This window comes from Pelodiscus sinensis, chromosome Z, assembly GCF_052426305.1.
Source record: "Pelodiscus sinensis isolate ZL-2025 chromosome Z, ASM5242630v1, whole genome shotgun sequence".
In the NCBI taxonomy this organism is placed as follows: Eukaryota; Metazoa; Chordata; order Testudines; family Trionychidae; genus Pelodiscus; species Pelodiscus sinensis.
This window is the reverse complement of record NC_143085.1, coordinates 13,271,327-13,290,802: the sequence shown is the minus strand read 5'-3', so window position 1 is coordinate 13,290,802 and position 19,476 is coordinate 13,271,327. Positions and strand designations below refer to the sequence as shown.

At 45.6% G+C, this 19,476-nt stretch overlaps 2 protein-coding genes and 1 long non-coding RNA gene across 12 annotated transcripts in view; 2 read left to right on the top strand and 1 right to left on the bottom strand.

Moving 5' to 3' along the window:
- Nucleotides 1–2,702: 2,702 nt before the first annotated feature.
- On the bottom strand, nt 2,703–3,710 carry LOC102459434 (testis-specific serine/threonine-protein kinase 1-like). The gene has a single exon (XM_006134795.3). It carries the CDS (start codon nt 3,577–3,579, stop codon nt 2,734–2,736), a length of 846 nt encoding a protein of 281 aa, XP_006134857.1. The 5' UTR covers nt 3,580–3,710; the 3' UTR covers nt 2,703–2,733.
- A 100-nt stretch (nt 3,711–3,810) lies between these two features.
- Nucleotides 3,811–11,074, top strand: LOC112547706 (uncharacterized). Its single transcript, XR_012895966.2, has 3 exons — nt 3,811–3,924; nt 4,880–4,948; nt 10,729–11,074. It is a non-coding gene; the product is annotated as an uncharacterized LOC112547706 (long non-coding RNA).
- A 5,484-nt stretch (nt 11,075–16,558) lies between these two features.
- Nucleotides 16,559–19,476, top strand: part of DGCR2 (DiGeorge syndrome critical region gene 2) — a 106,130-nt gene continuing 103,212 nt past the window's right edge. For 2 of the 10 annotated variants that reach the window (XM_089775268.1, XM_075898232.2), the window contains exon 1: nt 16,560–16,869. In XM_089775268.1, the coding sequence (XP_089631394.1) occupies nt 16,791–16,869 (79 nt within the window). In that variant the 5' untranslated portion in view covers nt 16,560–16,790. Of the gene's footprint in view, nt 16,870–19,476 lie in introns of all 10 variants that reach the window. The other 8 variants (XM_075898226.2, XM_075898225.2, XM_075898233.2 and 5 more) reach the window with 6 other exon arrangements.

Here is a 19,476-nt window from a genome sequence, read left to right as displayed (position 1 = left end):
CTGCAAAACCCTTAAAACACCTTATTGAATTCAGTTTTACATACCTACGGGGCCATTTCAGTAAATGAATGGTGTATGTATTCTTGTGGGCCCAGATGATCAAATTGAACAATGTGCCAGACCGGAATGGATTTTTGGACCAACTTTGTCAAATAGTTTTCCTAGAAAATATCTAGAGAAGAGGGAGCAAACTAACACCAGGGGCCATATCTGGCCCATCATACCCTTCAGTTTGGCCCCTGAGCTCCCATTGAGGGGCATGGTTGGGATAGTTTTGCCAAGAGGGGCAAGCTCAATTTCTGGGTGGCATGGTGAGCATGGGCAGCTAGACCTGGGCCCTTCCCCTCCTGCTTCCCTCCTGCAGCCTCAGCTCCTCCAGCACCTGGGCAGTGCAGTCGCCATGCCACCAGCCCCATGCTCCAGGCAGTGTGGCTGATGCTGTGCCCAGATGGCACAATTGCAGGGTGTGGAGCAGGGTAGTGGTGGTCAGCGGGGTCGGGGACAGCAAAGATTGGATAGTGGGTGGGAGTTTTGGGTAGTGTTCAGGGGGTTGGGTGGAGGCAGGGGCCAGGTCATGTCTGGCTGATTGGGGAGGCACAGCCTCTCCCTGTCTTCTGTATCTGGCTCTCCATACAATTTTCACACCTGATGTGGTCCTCAGGCTAAAAATCTAGGAGAAGGTGAATGGAAATTCCTACCTTGAGTAATGTGTAAACCTTTCCTTTTGAAGCTTTGCTCTGAAGAGAGGACCATTGTCTACTGATTACCTTTTCCCAGAGTCTCAAGATCAAAGGCTCAGGCCAAAAGAAAAAATGAGCAATTCATTGGGGCATAGAGAGAAGAGCTAATTCTGAGTGAAAGCTGCTATGAACCACAGAAAAATCCTGTCATGTGTCTGAAGGACTGACTCCTACCTGATTCCCTGCTGGAGTTGAATGTAACTTCTGGTAAGCTTATTAGCATGACTGCAGGTTTTAGTATTGTTTTAGTATGAGTTCTTGGTAATGTTTTTCATTTTAAGAATAAGAAAGAGTTGGGTGGTAACTAATAATGATACGCAATTACGCAGTGTATAGGCTCTGAAGAGAAAAGCGAAGAGCAGACGTGGGCGTTTTAGGCAGTCTGGCTTGGTGGGAGTATTGCAGTGTAGTCAGGGAACACAAACCTGCATGCAATACAGGGAGTGTCAGGGGTCCCTGCCACAGAGAGGGGATGACTCAGAAGAAGAATCCTGGAGGGGTAATACAGGTGTAGTAGCTCTGAACTGTGACACCAACCAGAGTACTAACTAAGTGGTCACAAACTTAGTTCAAAGTTGTAGTGAGAAAAGGGCCTTAGAAGCCAGCAGCTCCCATGACTTCTGGTCAGCCTGACTAATTGCCTTTTTCACTCAATACCAACATCAAAGGAGCAAATTTTCTGCTCCTGGTTCAGATCCTGAGCCCTCGCTGATTGTCAGGATGATTAGAAAAAGCAGGAAGAAACCATTTTTGGAAGCTGAGAAAGGCAAACCTCTATTCTGAGAAGCTTCCTGGTCTTTCCACCATGACTGCCTCTGGAATCAATAACCAAAGCATTGTCTCCAGCTGACAAGTGCTGACCCACCATAGTTCTAGGGGTTACTCTGCTGGGATGCCTCTATCGCTCATCATAGTGTGTCAACCTTAATGTGTAAGCTCTTTGTGGCAGCAAAGAGCCTCTGCCCATAGGGCACCAATGCATCTTCACAACACACCGAATAAGTCAGTAACAGTGGGATGAGAAGAGGCGAAAATTGCTGAGTGGCTCAACGGAGAGAGAACAGGTAGGCCCAACTACTCCTAAAAATCTATATGCCTTAGGGTTGCCAGGTGTCCGGTTTTCTACAGGACAGTCCGGTATTTGCACCGTCTGTCCGGTAGAAAAAATCAGAAAATTTTCTGAATTCCCGTCTGGGAGCCGGACAGAAGCCTGGCTGGGGCAGGGGAGCCACTGGGAGGCGGGGCCCATGATTGGTGCTGGGAGCTCTGTGGTCACATGCAAAAACCGGGAGGGGCGGGGCGGGGCGGGAGCTGGGACTCCCAGCCACTCCCCCGTCCGGCTTTTGCATGCGACCAGATGCTCCCAGGGTAAATCGCAGCTCCATCTCCCAGCTGGGAGCCTCTGGCTACGTGCAGAAGCCAGGCGGGGGGAGTGACTGCCAGCCGCACCCCTGCCCCCGCCCCTGCCCGACTTCTGCTCGCAACTAAAGGAAGTGCCTGCTGGGGGCACGGCCCAAAGGATTCCAGCTGTGGCCAGTGGCTGCACCCCCTCCCCCACCGCCAGGTCTGCTTTCCTCCCCCCTTCCTCAGGGCCCTCCCTCCTCCTGTCCATACCCACGGCCCCCGGACACCTCTCCCCCCCACAAGCTCTGCTTCCCGCCCCGCCCACCTCCCAGCCATTCTCACCCCCCTCCTGGCTGGTTCTCTTCCCCTCCCTCCCCCTGCCCATGATCAAGTGCGTCCGGTTTTTTGGCGGTGTCTACCTGGCAACCCTAACCTCTGCAGCATAGGAAATAAAGGAAATAAGTTTCTACACAGTGGTTGGCTGCAGCTAAATATGAAAGTGGATGTAAATCTCATAAAGAGAATGACAGGGAACACTGAGGAAAGGAAATCATGGATTGCAGCAGCAGTTCCAATGCTCTGTTGTACGAGAGCCTCTAGAAACAGATATGCCTTACCTTTTGTTTGTGCCTAGTGGTTTATTATTTGATTAGGGAAGCATGGTGTTTGGCTTCTGGCGCTTCCCCTGCACCCAAGAATGGTTCAAAACATCTTCGATTCGTAGCCGATGAGACACATCAGGCTGCAGCATTCGGAAAATAAGATCTTTGCATTCATGTGTGAAAGACTCAGGAAAGATCACTCGATGTTCCTTCTGAAAGCGTAGCATTCTCTTAACATTGGAGTCATCATATGGCATATATCCACTAACCATTACATACAGAATGACACCCAGACTCCATATGTCATAAACTTTGGGCTGATAAGGAATGCCTTCTATGACTTCAGGAGCGGCATATGCAGCAGAACCACAGAAGGTTTGACTGAGGATCATTTTCCCATTCTCATCCCGGAAGCAGCGTTTGGAAAAGCCAAAGTCAGACAGTTTGATGTTCATGTCTTTATCCAGGAGGATGTTGTCACATTTCAGATCTCTGTGAACAACATCCAAATCGTGGCAGTATTTGACAGCACAACATAGCTGGCGAAACATCTTGCGTGCCACTTCTTCTGGTAGACCTCTGTTTCTCTTGATGAACTCTAGTAAGTCTCCTCGTACACCAAGCTCCATGACTATGTAGACTTTGCCAGATGTCTCAAAGATCTCATAGATCTTGACGATAGAACAGTGGCTCACTGTTGCCAATATCTCTAATTCCCTGGGGAGAAATTTTTCCAAGAACTCAGGAGGAACTTTTTTCCTATCTGTAATCTTCACTGCTACGTGGAATTTCAGGCGCTCAGAGTAGGCACATTTGACTTTCGCAAAAGAGCTCTCTCCTAAATTGCTCCCCATGATGTAGCCTTTCCTCTTAAGAACTGCAGCATCATCCATGGTGCCAGAAGCAACAAGTGCCTCGGAAGATGAAAACTACCACTCATCTGTACATAAGCTAGCAGTGTATTCCTTTGCACCGCATCATGGTTGGCTCTGGTGCATGAGTCCTTTGGAGGTTACTGATATGAAAACTCTTGGCATTGTTTAATTGATACTGTTGGCAGGTGAGGTCATAAAGCAATGTTGTCATGAGTGGTGGATGACTGTATAATTCAGTGGCATTATAAAGTGAAAGCCAAGCACAGAGACAGTAATATTTCCACATATTGATGAGAAGAGACATCCCCCTCGTGTTCTGGAACTCCTTAATAGAGGATTGTTCTATCTTACAAGGGGAAAGAGGTTGGTTTATAAAGATCTCCTGTTTGGTTCTGAAACTAAAATCGCTTCTTTCAATTATGTGCTCAGCCTAGTACTTAGGTATTATTTATACCTGCTTCAGAGCCTGTTATTTTGTGCCTCTATCACAGCCTCGTGCACTTGAATTGTCTAAAGTACTTTCCTTGGAGTGGATAGCTGTATTGATGTCAGGTTTGTACATAGGAAGAGGAGGTTATGTAAAGGGAAAAATAAGACCATGTTCATTCCTAGCTGATCATGACCCAATCACATAAGCAATAAAACTTCAGCATGTATATTGGGAACTCCATCATAGTGATTTGTGACTGACAACAACTATGCAGAGCTGGGGATGCCTAGCACTCAAAAAGTTTGACCAAACCCAGAACAATGGGGAGTTTAGATGGTTGTGAGACCAGTATTTACTAGAGGCAGACTCCATTAAAATAGCCCTTTACAAAAGGAGGTGGTATTGCTTCAATTTTTCTGATTTGAGAAACTGAGGTCCAAAGTCAAGTAGCATAAAGCAGAAAAGAACCCAGATCTTTTGACTTCTAGTCTGGTGATGTAAACCATGGATTCTATGTCTCCAAGTCACAACTAAAAAGCCAGACCCACTGCCACATTCCTAAAGAGATCAGCTATTCCTCAGAGCTGGCATACAGAATCTGCAACAGGTGTTTCAAGATGTGCTTTGGATAGAAGTCTGGTAAACATGCCCATGTGGAACCTTACATGTTAAAAATCTCAACAGCAGACTCAAAAGCCATTTATCAAAATGGAGCTGATGTCTTACTTTTAGAGGTGAAATATAATTCACATGCCATCCAATTAACCCTGCTTAATGTGTATTTAATGCTCAGGATTGTTGCTCTAATTCCTCTATGAAATTAAAATGATGGACTCCAACATGGTCACATTAAAATGTTTCCCTCCTTTCTTGTTCACCATTCTATAGACTTAGAAGCAGCAGAGACAAAGTGAGAGTTCAAGCCTTGTTCTTATGTCTGATATAACAACACTACAGGTATGTAAAAAAACCCAATTTTTTTTATAAAAGCAAGGGTAGAACGATACACACTTTATAACTAAAGCAGGAGGAAAATTTTCTGATAAAATATTTTTCTGCTGGAAAATATTGATTTGTCAAAATCAAAACAGTCTGAGGCAAAGTGGTGATTTCAACAGGATTTAGTTTTGAAAAAAAGTTGAAATTAAGCATATTGATAAGGTCAATATGTTTCCTAATGATAACATTTTGCTTTGAAATGATTTTTGTTTTGAAAAGCGAAGTTACTCACCTCGATGCAGTAACTGTCATTCTTTGAGATGTGTTCCTGTGGGTGCTTCATTGAAGGTACGGGGCTTGCCCCGGCACTGCAGAACGGAGACTTTTGCAGTAGCAGTACCCGGCTGGACCGCGCATGTGTGGGGGCAATTCACGGCATTCGCACCATTTTGAATGAGTGCACCATCTGGCCCCTGCCAGTCCCTCGAGGCCTCCTTGGAGTCTGAAAGACATAAAGGAAAAAGGACTCCGAAGTGGGGAGGAAGGAGGGTAGTGTAGCACCCACGGGGACACACATCTCGAAGAACGATAGTTACTGCACCGAGGTGAGTAACTTCACTTTCATCTTCGAGTGATGTCCCCGTGGGTGCTCCACTGAAGGTGACTGAACAGTAGTACTCCACTGAGCAGGAAGGAGGGAAAAGAACGGAATCCCTATTTATCTGCTGAACAGAGCACTGCTGATGGTACCACGGTATCTGAATGCCTCCTCTGATGTATAGCGTAATGTTTTATAAAGGTATCGTGTGAGGACTAGGTGGCAGCTCTGCATATGTCCTTCAGGGGAACACTCTTGAGGAAGGCCGTTGAAGTTGCCATTGCTCTTGTAGAATGGGCTCGAGGTTGTATTGGAATCAGAATACGCTTGGAAGCGTAGGCCTCAGTTATACAGGTGGTTATGAGTTTGGAGATTCACTGGGATGATATTGGATGTCCTTTTGATCTCTCGGCCAGATCTCTCAGCAATCAGTTGGTCGGTTCTTCTGAAAAATTTCACGTGGTCTATGTAAAAGACACTCTTCAAACGTCAAGTGTATAGAGAGCCGCTGCATGTGAGGAGGGGTGAGGTTTTGAGTGAAAAGACGGGAGGACAATTGGTTCATTCACATGAAAGCTTGATGATACCTTCGAGATAAAGTGGTATGGTAGCGAGTGGTTCAAATGGCGGAGTCGTTAAAGCTTCGAGTATGATATCTAAGCTCCACACAGGAGGAGCGGGTTTACAGGGAGGGCTTAAATTTGTAAGGCCCTTAATGAATCTTTTTGTGGTTGGATGGGCGAAGAGGGAGGTGCCCTCAATAGGTTGTCTGAACGCCGAAATGGCTGATAGATAGACCCTGGGGGATGTCAATGACAGCCCTGTGTGTTTTAGGATAAAGTGCAGAGGAATTGATTCAGGAAGCTCTTGTTGTGTGGTGCACCAAGAGACGAACCTGCGCCATTTTGAAAGGTAAGTGTTTCTGGTTGTTTGTCATCTACTATGGATGAAAATGTGTTTGACCTGTGTGGAGCAAAGGGATTCAGAAGGATTCAGCCAGTTAGGAACCATGTGGTGAGGTTCAGCATATGAATCTGGGGGTGTCGTAATGAACCTTGGTTCTGTGTGAGGAGGTTCGGAAGGGCTGGAAGTGGAAACTGTCTGCATGGTGACATGCGTTGGAGGAAGGGGAACCAGTGCTGACGTGCCCATGCTGGGACTATCAGTATGACCATGGCCCTGTCCGCTCTCACTTTCTGCAGAACTTTGGGAATGAGAACTGTAGGTGGGAAGGCATATAGGAGAGGCCCATTCCAGCTGGTGAGGCATTCATCCCCTTGGGAGCCCAGACTGAGTCCTGCCCTGGAGCAGTACTTCTGGCATTTTTTGTTGTGACGAGTGGTGAAAAGGTCTATTAAGGGAGTGCTCCAGTGTTGGAAGAGGACATGGACAACTCCATCGTGTAGTTCCCACTTGTGATACAGGGCGAAGTGCCTGCTGAGAAAATCTGCCGTGACATTCGTAATTCCAGGTATTTAGGATGCCACAGGTGTTATTTTGTGATTAATGCACCAGTTCCAAAACTGGATTGCCTCTGCACAAAGGGAGCGGGATCGAGCTCTGCCTTGGCGGTTCACATAGTACATTGCCGCAACATTATCTGTGAGGATGCTCACCGTGGTATTATGGATACGTTTGTGGAAATATTTGCAGGCATTGAAAATCACCCAGAGCTCTGGAAGTTTAAGGTGGAGTCGTGTCTCTGATTGTGACCATCAGCCCTGTGTGGACATGGTGCCCATGTGTGCTCCCCATACTGGGAGGGAGGCATCGGTGGTGATGTGGTGCGAGGGTTGCTGTTGGTGAAAAGGTACAATGGTAAGAAGTTTTTTGTGGTTCATCCACCAGATGAGTGACTGAAGGATGGATTATGGAGGGGTTACTGGCCTGTGAAGGTCACATTTGGTGTGATTGTATACTCAAGCTAGCCAATACTGGAGGCTGCAGAAATGTAGTCTGGCGTAGCGTACCACATAAGTGGTGGCGGCCATGTGACCAATGAGCTTTAGGCAAATGATTGTCTGGACAGTTGGGCTACCTCGAATGATTTGTATGAGTTCTTGAATGGCCTCGAATCTTTGTAGGGGTAAGTATGCCCCGGCGGTGATTGCAACTAGCCATGCGCCGATGAATTCCAGCTCTTGAGTCGGATGAAAAATGGACTTTTGGTTGTTGATAAGAAGTCCGAGGGTATGGAAAGTTTGCCTGGTAGTGTTGACCATATTGAGTACTTCGGAACAAGTGCGACCCTTGAGCAAGCAATCGTTTAGATAAGGAAATATGATTACTCCTCGTTGGCAGAGGTATGCTGCCACTACCGCCAGGATTTTTTAGGGGGTGGACGATAGGCCAAATGGTAGGACTTTGTACTGATAATGATCTCCGCCAACTGTAAATCATAGGAATCTTCTGTGTGCTGTGTGGATTGAAACATGAAAATACGCATCCTGGAGGTCGAGGGCAGCAAACCAGTCACTGTGGATCAATATGGGAATTATAGCAGCAAGCATCAGCATCTTGAATCGTTGTTTTCGTAGAAATCTGTTCAAACAGTGGAGCTCTAGTATCGGTCACTATCCCCCCGACTTTTTCTGAGTGAGAAAATAATGGGAATAAACCCCTTGCCCTTGAACTCATCCGGGACTGGTTCTATTGCCCCTAAGGAGAGCAGTTGATCGATACTGATGCTTAGCAGAGTTTCGTGGGAAGGGTAGTGGGAAGAATGGTGAGAAAGGGGTGGAGTAACCTGATTGAACTATTTCTAACACCTATTTGTCCACAGTGATTGTGGCCTATTGGGGGTAAAGTGGCTTTAAACCTTGGTGAAAGAGGAGGGTGTGGTGACTGCTGCTGTTGTAGGAGACTGTCTGTGTACCCCGGACCAAGACATCAAACCTGCTGTTTGATGTGTTCTGTGTGTGGTTGCCCAGGTTTCAGTGCCTTTGTGATCTTTGGAGTGGGTGTTGTTGGTCAAAGCTTCTTTGCTGTTGTTGTTGCCACTGTTGTCTCACAAATGGGTAGTCATAATGTCGTTGGTAAGGAGTATACCGGCGTCTCCTATACGGTGGGGTATATATACCCAACGTCCGAAAGGTCGTGCGTGAATCCTTGAAGGAATGCAGTACGCTATTGGTCTTTTCGGCAAATAGTTTGTCCCTGTCGAATGGTAGGTCCTTGACTTTACTTTGTAGGTCCTTTGGGACTCCCGCTGCCTGTAGATAAGATGCTCAGCGCATGACTACTGCAGTGGCCATGGAACGGGCTGCTGTATCTACCACATCCATCGCTATCTGGGGGGCCATTCTTGCTGACGTATAGCCCTTCTGCACAACCGATTTTGGTATAGGCCTTTTAGACTCCGGCAGGTGGTCCATCAGTGGTGTGAGCCTTGTAAATGTATCAAAGACATGATTAGAGAGATGTGCCGTGTAGTTGGCATTTCTGAGCGTAAGTGTTGCAGATGTGTAAACTTTTCTGTCCAATAAATCAAGTCTTTTTGTGTCCTTGTCTGAAGAGGCGTGTTTGTACTGTGGGGTTTTTAACCTCTGATGGGCTGCGTCAACTACTAAAGAGTTGGACTGGGGATGAGTGAAGAGGAACTCCATGCCCTTGGGAGGTACAAAATATTCTGTCAGCTTTTTTGCTGGTTGGTGATGCACAGGCTGGGGTTTGCCAGATTTCCTCTGTGACCTCCAGTATAGCCTTGTCCAAGGAGATAGCTAGCCTCGCTCTATGTTGTGGCTAGAGATTTTTTAGAAGACGGTGCTGTTTCTCCTTTATTTTGTCCAGCGGTATCTCTTGGCTAACTGCCACTCGTTTGAAAAGTTCTTGGGGAAGGTCATCCAGTGGGGAAGTGTCCTCAGGAATGACGGCTTCATCTGGGGAGGAAGAGTGGTTGGTAGGGGACACCTCTGGTGGATGATCCTCAGTGGAAAGGTGGGTGTCATCTGGCTCTGATGGAAGTTGAGGTGGGGACATTGGTTGCCCCACTGGGGTAGGAGGAGCCGGAGTTGGCGAGTGTCTAGAAGATGCGCAGTCACAACATGACCTACCTTGCAATCTCAATCTATAGTGGCATGAGTACCTACTATGTGAATCACAGTGGTAACGGATGTCCTGGCAGTAAACACTGTCCCGTGGTGAATGCCTGTAGGAGTAGGAAGGTTGGGCATGTTCTCAGTGATGACTTTTAGGAGAGTGGGGGGAGCAGGAGCAGATGCAGGAGGCTCTGGATGAAGCCGGAGAAGTCGAAAAAGGCTGGTAGTGATGTTGTCGGTGTTCTTAGTAGGATGCTAGGAAAGGGGATGGTAGTCGCTGGTGCGGAGAGTATGGTGATCGATGCCGGGGTCCGCGGTACTGTGTCAGGGATTGCGGTGCCGGTGGAGATGGAGATGGTGCCTGTGAGAACACCAGAGATTAGGAATGACTTCGACGTGTAGGAGTATTTGGTGCCGAGACATGCGCGTTGGGGTCGATGGTGTGCGAAGTCGGTGTCGGTGCCGGATCTCTTGGTGCCGCGTGTGGTCTGAGGCAGGAATGGCTACTAGTGCCGATGTTGCTGCTGCCAATGATGCTCTCGGTACTGAGATGTCTGTCGGTGCCGGAGGTTTGGCAGGGGGCGGTGCCGAAGCAACCCTCAGTGCCGCTGTGAGTGCCGCTTGTTCCGGTTTCTTTGGTTTTGACGCACGGACATCTTTAAATGCGGCTTCGCGGTGCCTGAAGTGCTGGGCTTATCTCCCGTGCTAACTCTGGCGTGTGATGCCTGTGGTCTTGTGGGTGAGACAGCTGTAGGAGACGAGGTCCTATGTTTTGGGGGCTGATCTCCTGAGGCTAACTCTGGGCGCGGCGGCTGGAGGGCTTTATCGAGCAAAATCATTTGTAGCCTCATTTCCCTGGCCCTCCTGGCCCTTTCAGTCAACTTTGAACAATGTGGGCATTTCTGGGGACATGGGCAGCGGATACATGAAGAATGCCCATCGGAGGCTGGCATTGACTCACGGCAAGTGTCGCATTTTTTAAAAACTGGGCGATGGCAGCATTTCCAATGTTTGTGGTGTTTTTTTTTTAAGAACTAAGAAACTATATCTATGCTATAATATATAACTATGTACAGCAGGAGGGACCGTAAGAATAAACTGGGTACGAGCAGGAGAGGAGAAGCTCTGAGGTATTTAAACAATTTTTTTTTTTTAACTGGGAGGAATACTTAAGGGAAGTAAAAATGAGGAAGAATGACAACTTTCAAAAACTTTTAACAATGGTGATCTCACGATAAGGAAGGAAATTGAAGAGACGTAGTTCACTCCGTCTGCAGCCTGTGGCGGTCGAGAGAAACTGGCGGGGGCCAGACTACGCACTCACTCAAAATGGCGTGAAGGCCGCACATGCGTGGTCCTGCTGGGTACTGCTACTGCAAAAATCTCCATTCTACGGCGCTGGGGCAAGCCCAGCACCTACAGTGGAGCACCCACGGGGACATCACTCTAAGAAGAATGTATGTTACACATTACAGTTTAAACTAACAAGAGCATAATAAACACAGTCAAAACAGACAGAATACTGTTCACTTTACCAAAGAAAATTTTTTCGATTGCTACAAAATAGATTTTTTCCCAAAAACTTTGTTTCGCGGAAAATTTCAAAATTTTGTCTTTTTGTTCTGATTCTGAATTAATTTTGTGTTAAACATTAATTTTCTGCATAGTGGAAATTCTGGCTTCTGGCCAGCTCTTGTCATGAAACAGGGGAAAATATGTCATATTAACTTTTCACAGATATTTAGGTCAGGATGAAGACTTCCTCTGCATTTGTTTGAGACCTTCTGGGTAATATTCATTACACACCCCAGATAAGTTGTCACAGGTAGGAGAGGTTGAGCCCAAGATTAATTCACCAGTTTTTCTCATTAAGTCCTCTCAGAAAGGAAGCAAATCCTTCGTGTGTCTTCAAGCTCCCAGCTTCATATAGTGGATCAAAACAACTCAATATTCTGATTTTCAGCTCCTTCCAAATTGAATTTGGAAGCTGTTAAGTCTCCTGATAACTGATTAATGCAACATGCACCTGTGGACAGACATGCAGATAACTTGCAAACTTCTCTTTGGGCTGTGCAGCACCTATTTTTAACATTCTTACGTGGCACAAATGTAGTGTTATTTTTATGCTAACTTATGCTCTGTGGATAGCATTATATGCTGCCAAGATAAAGATATAGATTAATGTCGCTGATTTGCTCTCTTGCTTCTTGGGCAAGCAGTAGGATCTGATGCCAGTACATATACACGAAGATACGGAAAGATATGTAAGGCAAGAATCACTTTCTGCTGTGTGTGACCTGTCCACCTTGCATTAAGTGAAAGAGCTTCAGTAGTTTTAGTGGTGAGCTCAGAGACATACAGCTAAGTGAAGCTGGGAAAACCAAGCACTGGAAAAGGTTGGCCAAACCTGGAGTTTTACAAGTTTTTGAGACTGCAGGCCCATACGAAGGAACTTCTGTTTGTGTGGGGTGTGTGTATGTGAGCTTTTTTGTAAATGTGGATCACAATTTTTTTAAATATAAAGGAACTCAAAAGAGTCATGCAATGGATGTTCATAAGAGAGGTTAACGAAAAATTTGAGTGGAAACAGTGATTGGTAAAATGATTTTGTTATAACATACTAAAAATGCATACAGTAATAAAGGTTGTATAGAAATAACCTTCGGAGATGTTGTTGTAATATCATAAGAGAAAAACAATATTACAAAAAGTCCCTGGCCACTTGAGAGGGCTGAGGCAGAATCACCCCATCTGGTTGGGCCGTAGCTGTGGCAGTCCGGCCTGAGCCATGGGAGGGGCAGATTGCTGCCCTGCTCCTGCCACCGTGGTCCAGTAACACACCTGGCCTTGCTCCTGGAGAAGGTGGGAGGAATCAGCCCCAGCCTTTCCCTGGCAAGCTGGAGCACGGGGAGAGGGGAGCTTGCACAGTGTGCCGCTCCAGCCCAGCTGGAATTGGACCCCTGGGCTACCATGGGTGGGTGGGGGGTGCATTTGCACTTCTCAAACACCCCCTGCGTACAGGCCTGCAATGGCATTTGAGGGCAAAACATTCTCTTGGGTTGGGCCATGGTCAATTCCTGACAGCAGAAACCAGCCATGTACAGGTGGGGGACTTACATTTGTTTATGTTACTACTGACTTCTACTTACTTAGGTGGCAGAAGGTACTTGGGGGGGGATGGGGGGTAGAGCGGGGGGAAGGAATAACCTTGATGATTACTTTATATTTAACTGCCAAATTGTAGCATGTTAAGAGCAGGTCTGAGATGAGTCTCTCCCGTATTGCTTATACACTGGGCACAATCCGTCACAGGGTGAATAAAAAGATACAAGTGGACTGCTGTACTCTAACCCAGTACATGTATGCAAATATATTGAAATAGTGCACGTAAAGTGAAGTTCTGACCCATCAATGTAAAAACTTCAATTGATTTCAGTGAGACCAGAATTTCACTTGAACCAAAGAGACGGTCCTCTACTCACTGACCCTTAATTCTAGATAAATCATTAACAGACTAATCCCCAACAGGTCACAAAAGCCCTCAGGCATTTAAACTGAAAGCAGCATAGCTGAGGAAGGACCTTACTGTGGATTGTGAAAAGTGCTGTATAAGAAACATAATTTGTTTTAAATGTACACTACAGCGCCCATAGTATGAGGTGTTTTAAGAAATAAAGGCAAAGACAGGGTTCCTGCCTCAAGATGCATGCAGTCTGATTACAGATGTGATTCAATGAGTGACAGTCAGTAACAAAGCAAAGGAGTAGGCTGGAGAGGAGAAAGAGAACAAACACAAAAAATTTCATTAGATGGAGTTAAGGCTAAAAGTGCATTTGTAGGGAATGTGCTATTCCGCAAACCAATATTATTTCCTTACAAACATTTCACATCTTTAAAACCCCCAAACATGTGGTGAACTTGTTACTTGGAGGTCAAATTTTAGATACCATCATTTAAAAACGTCTTTTTTATTCCCCTTCCTCCCCACGCCCCCCCAAAAAACCTCAGAAAATCCCTAAACAGGGAGAGGGGCGTGTCATGCAAAGTTTCAAGACTGGGTTATTTTTGCAGAGCAGGAATCAATTATTTGAACAATTAGGTTTACAAAGGGAAAATAGCTACAGCCTTAAGCAGTTACTGTTCTCCATATCAGGATCACATGCTTACTTATTTATAGTGTGTACACATATTAATGGAAAAAGTTCTTCATAACCTGGTGAAATTAAAACTCACTCTCCTTTCCTGGCTGTATAGGCCTGCAAATTGTGATACTGCAGGAAGTATTGCTGCCGTGAGGCATTCTAGCCTCTTTCCTTAGCAGCTTACTATTTTCCAAGATAGTCCTCATCTAAATCCACCACCACATTGTTGGACTTGGCACAACCTCATGTTCAGACCCTCAAAAGAGCTTGTCGCTTGCAGAGCCCTCAAAGATGTTCTGAAGTGCATAATCAGTTTCCTGCATATTTTCTTCTTTTCTCCCTCCCAGATGGAGTTAGGCATATGGCATGCCATTGTGTCATTCCAGATTTGACAAAACAAACTGATTCATATTATTTTGCTTTAAAACGTAGTAAGTTTTGTAATGATTAAGTCTACACATACTGTGAAACTAATGCACTATTGAAACTAAGCCACTGCATGCTTGATTGCAGTAATTGTTAATATGATTTCTGCAATGCTAAGAAAGAAACTCTTTTGGGGAGTTGGCCTTTTTTCAAAAAAACTTCCCCTGAATCTAGACTGCTGCCACATTCTTTCAAAAGTAAATCGAAAGAACATGGCAGTTTTTTCAACCGGAGAAAACCTCGTTTTACGAGGAATAACGCCTTTTTTTCGAAAGTGTTCTTTCAAAAAAAGGCGCTATATAACACAAACCTTGCTTTTTCGAAACAGGGCATCCAGACTGCCTGGGTGCTCTCTTTCGAAAAAGTGGCTCGCTTTTTCCAAAGTACTGGCTGTAGTCTAGATGCTCTCTTTCGAAAGAGGCTTTTTCAAAAGTATCTTTCGAAAGAGGCTTGTAGTCTAGACGTACTCGATATGTCTACATTGCATTCCTCTTTCTAGAGAGGAATGCAAATGCAGATGAACAAAATTGCAAATGAAGCGCGGATTTGAATTTCCTACGCTTCATTTGCATAATTGTATCTGGGTACTATTTTGAAATACCCTATTTCGAAAAAAGAAATGTTGTGTAGACGCAGTTATTTTGAAAGAAAACCCTTCTTTCAAAATAACCCTTACTCATTATAAAATGAGGATCTGCTGGAATCAGTTGCACAACAGATCTTTCTAGGCATTCATGTTGTGTATTATGATGTAGTAACAAAGTTAGGCATTCATACACTAGCTTGATGAGCATGATATAAATGCATAGATAGAGAGATGAGTTAGTCTGTGTGTAAGGACTTCCAGGAAGTCTTGGTGTTATGTTTGTATAGTGCCAGGTACAATACAAATAATAATAATAATAATAATTAGTCCCTTTCCATGACTGATAGAGAAAATTATATTTCTCTTTTGGGGGCAGGGAATTCCCTAGCAATCTAATTTACTTGGGCTGGATTTTGACAGAAGGGTTACTGAGGGACTAACTATGGAATGATTGTTTATCACCTCAAAGCTCATGCCACTAAGTCACTGATCTCCTATAACTTATATTAAACATTTTAGTGAAAAAGAAATGACATAGTCCCCAGAAAACTTTAACACAGTAGCCTAACAAATGACTGGGTTCTTATTAACAGATGTATAGTTTTAGAGGGACTTTCATTGTCCTTAAAGAGATGAGGTGCTATCTCTCTAATATTGTGGAACTAATACAGCTACATATAATTGTCCTTTTAATTTTTTGAACTTAATGTTGTGTACAAAGCATCCCATATGAGATGTTGGTAAGGAGGTGGGGTCTGCTCACCTCTTGAAAGACCATTCATTTAAAATATAAGGAGGAGGACAAGGTTGTCTCTGGTACTGGTAATAGCTAATCAAAGATTTGCATATCATGTAGATTAAATCTTGGATTCCCAATGTGATGAAGGCACCCATTATAGAGATAATAGTTATATGCTCTTGATGGAACCAATTTTCAGATATGCATCTGGACTAGTGATGGACAACCTAGGTTAGTGAGTGGGCCACATGAATGGCCCTACTTCATTTCAGTGGGCTGCAAGACTGTCATACCCAAAATGATCTCCCAGAATAGTACAGTTTTGGTAATTATGCTTGTGAACTGAGAATTTGCAGGGTGTGCCAGTTGAACCACAGCAGTGTTTTGAATGGATGCAGAGAGAGTGCAAAGCTCTCACAGTCAATGTTGCATGCCATCATCATGAACCTCACTTCACATGCACTTGCTTTACATGTGTGTCAGGTCAGTAACACCTGCAGGAAAAACAAATGTAGACGGCAGTATTCCCTCTAAGATTTTCCATCCATGAGTGGAGTGAGTTTTGTGGTGAGCACCAATATTGAGGTCGTGTGCGCGTGTTTGGATGCTGCCACCATATCACCCAAGCAATACACCTTTTCCTTTTCTCCTCTGCTGCCATGTCTCCCTTCCTCCCTTTGCAGCATCTACTCTTCTGGTGCCTGCAGCTGACCCCCAACATTCACCCGCCTCTACTGTCCTGGCTCCTGCCCCTCTCAGTCCCCTCATCCCTCCTGGAATCTGTCCCCCCTTCTCTGATCCCTGCACCCACCCTTCCTCCAGCCCCTCTCCTAACACCTCCCGCTGCCCACCTGCCCCGCCTCTCTCCACCCCTTGTGCCCGTCCCTCACCGTGTCTGCCCTTCTGCTTCACCCCCGCAGTCCCCTTAGCTCCTGCACCTCCCCGTCCCCCTGCTCTAAGCTCTGACCCCCCCCCCGCTGGCAGCAATGGCTAGAGCCGCTGTCCCCCCTCCCCGTGGTAGGTCCCTGTTCAAAGCACGCAGACCTATGTAAATTACCATCCCAAGCCCCGCCCCTCGGCGCTGATTGGCTGCCGGTCTTTGTTGTGGGGAGGAGGGGGGAGGAGAGCCGCCATCTTGTGTGGAGTCTGAGGCAGGCGAACGGCCCTAGGCGCGCGGAGGCTGTTCCTGACCTTCCCGCCGACCGCCTCCTGCCGGACGGGGCGCCAGGGCAGGCTGCCGCCACAGCCGGGGAGGGGCTCTCGGTGCGGACGCGGCGGTTCCTTCTCCCGCTTCCTCCCCCGGATTTATGGTGGAGGATGAACGGAGGATAAATGGTGCCCAAAGCGGACAACGGCACCTTCCTCCTCCTCTTCCTCCTGGTGCTGAGCATCACCGAGCCGCTGCGGCCAGGTACGGGGGCCGCGAGGGGCCAGGCCGGGGGGCGGGGCGCCAGGTGAGGGGCTCTGCAAGGGGGGGTGGGGCTGAGGGAGGGGGGCGAGTGGGTGGCCTGCAATTGGAGAAGGGAGTGTCGGGGCGGGAGGCTCGTGGCGATGCAGTGTTGGGGGGGGAGGGGGCCATGGAGGGGTTCCCCTGGTGGTGTGTGTGTGTGGGGGGGGGGGGCGCTGAGCAGCGGGGTGTGCGTGGGGGTGTTGGTGGGTTTCACTGTCGCCCATTTTCACCGTTCTGGCTGGATGAGGTGTGTCTCGTCCTTTTAATGTGCTGGGGGAGAGGTAGCGTTGCCCACAGGTTTCGGGGGGGGGGGAGGTAGCCACTTTAGTTTTTGCTGGAACACACTATCAGGAGTCCTGTGTGCACCCCTGTGTGTAATCACAACTTGGAGTGTTGTGGCACCTTGAAGACTAACTTTGGGCATAAGCTTTTATGGCCACGTTCCAGCCTAGGAAAGCTTATGCCCAAAGAAATGTCTCGGAGGGGTAGCCTTGATAGTCTGTGTTTGCAAATACGAGGAGTTCTGTGGTATCTTAAGACTACCCATATTTATCAGGGCTTGTGTGGGTAAAACCCACTTTGTCAGAGCATTTGTTTGTCTATAAGGTACCACGGGACTATTTTTCCAAATAAATGTGTTGGTCTTTTAAGAGGCCACAGGATGTGCCCCGTTACTCTCAAGAATATACTCTTAGATGAGAAGGACTCTGCTTTTCAATGCTGGATTATAGGTTGGACTAATGAATTTCCACCAAGGAAGTCTGTGTAGCTGATTTGCCCCTAAATTCATTCAGGAACTGTTCAGGATAAGGGAATGAGGGGAGTGAACCTAAGATGATGTGGTAGTGGAACCTTTTTAGCAGCTGGGAGTCAGACTACCTTTTTATGAAAATGTGATCGCATTTTGTTTTGTCCAAGGTATTGGGGCTGCATGTAGCTGTAGGAAAACATACTGGGAAACTTTATTTTAATGCTGGAAATCATTTACAATATAATAAGAATAAGCAAGCTTGGATAGAAAATTGAACATGGTCAAAGTTGCATTTTTAGAGGAATAATCTGGTTAAAGCTAGTCTGTGTGGCATGTGGATTGCTAATGTGGCCAAGAATTGAGAAAAGTTCAATTTGCATTCATCTTAGGGCCTCGGAGCGAAATGGAAATTCAGTTTCTTGATGGAAGCCCTCTCCCTGTATTAAATTGTGCATGTGAATTATATAGCCGTTGTCGCATCATTTTAGTAAATATAAAATGTTAGATATGACTGAAAAAGGTGAAACTTCAGTCATATTTTATTAGTCAGTCTGGTTTTTATGAGATTGGGAGTTAATTTTTATAACCTTTGAAAACTTCAGTAGAAAATATGTAATTGTTAATGTTGAAAGATCTCCATGTGTTGCTGCAGAATGATTCAAAATTTCCATGCTTTCCTTTCTTACCTGAGTCCCTAAATTTCATTTGACCACATAAAGGATTCCTTCCTCTCTGACTCCTTAATCCCATTGTCCTTGTATCTCAGTTCTGTTTGGGTAGTGGTTGTATTAAAATTGGTGTCAGTAGCTTTTTTTAAAATGGAATTTGGTCATTTGAGGAACTTAATGATCTAACTAGTCAACCTGATATAGTGATGAATCCTTGTCACGTGCCTCCTGTAGCACGATGTGCATGAACTAAAAGTGACTGTAGAATGCGAATCAAGATATGGAAATTTGAAAAGTTATTTCTATGAATTGTACTTTCAGATACACAGAAGCTGAGAAAGGTTAACAGTGTCACAGCAGATCTCTCTCATCTCTTAAAAAATGTTAATGTTTGAGAGCAGTGTTCTCTCTCAATGTTTATATCCATGTATGGAATATGTTTTGTGTGTACCAAGGCATGTGCAGATGTGCATCAGCCATAGAAATACATGCTGCCAGCTGTGGGTGCTCTGCTTGGCAGGATTTGAATCCCTCCTGGGTGGCCACCCAAGCATTCAGATTACAGGGAACACTGCGTTAGAGGAGCTGTAGCAGTGCATAGCTTGAGACAGGATCCTGTTGCTTTTACATTCAGTTCATTTCTTGATTGTGGCTGGCCGTTTTAGAGTTGAAATAGACGGGTGTAAGATTATAGTAATAATTTTGAATCTCCTTGGTTTTGCTTGTTTGTATCATAACTTTGATCTCCTGGCAGACTGTTTTATGAAGCAGTGATCTTGGGAGACTTCCTTATGAGACAGTATTCCCCAAACACAGTTAAAATATGGCTAAATTGAACAGTGTAGAGACAGTCCCACCAACATAGTGGAATGCCATGTTGTAACTGGATTTCCATGATGAAATTGTTTTATGGTATAATAGGGCCTTATACTTTCAATATTAAAAATAAAAAAGTCTTGTATTGACGTGTTTTAGTTAAGACGTTTTCTGCATGAAAATTAATACTGCTTTTAAAACTAACTACATAAATTAGCTGACAAATGATTTCATTTCTATCCATTCTTTTTACTAAGTGTAATAGGCAGCAGAATTACTAGTTACAAATACTTTATAGAGATTCAGGCTTTCTACATACTCTTGCAGTTTGTG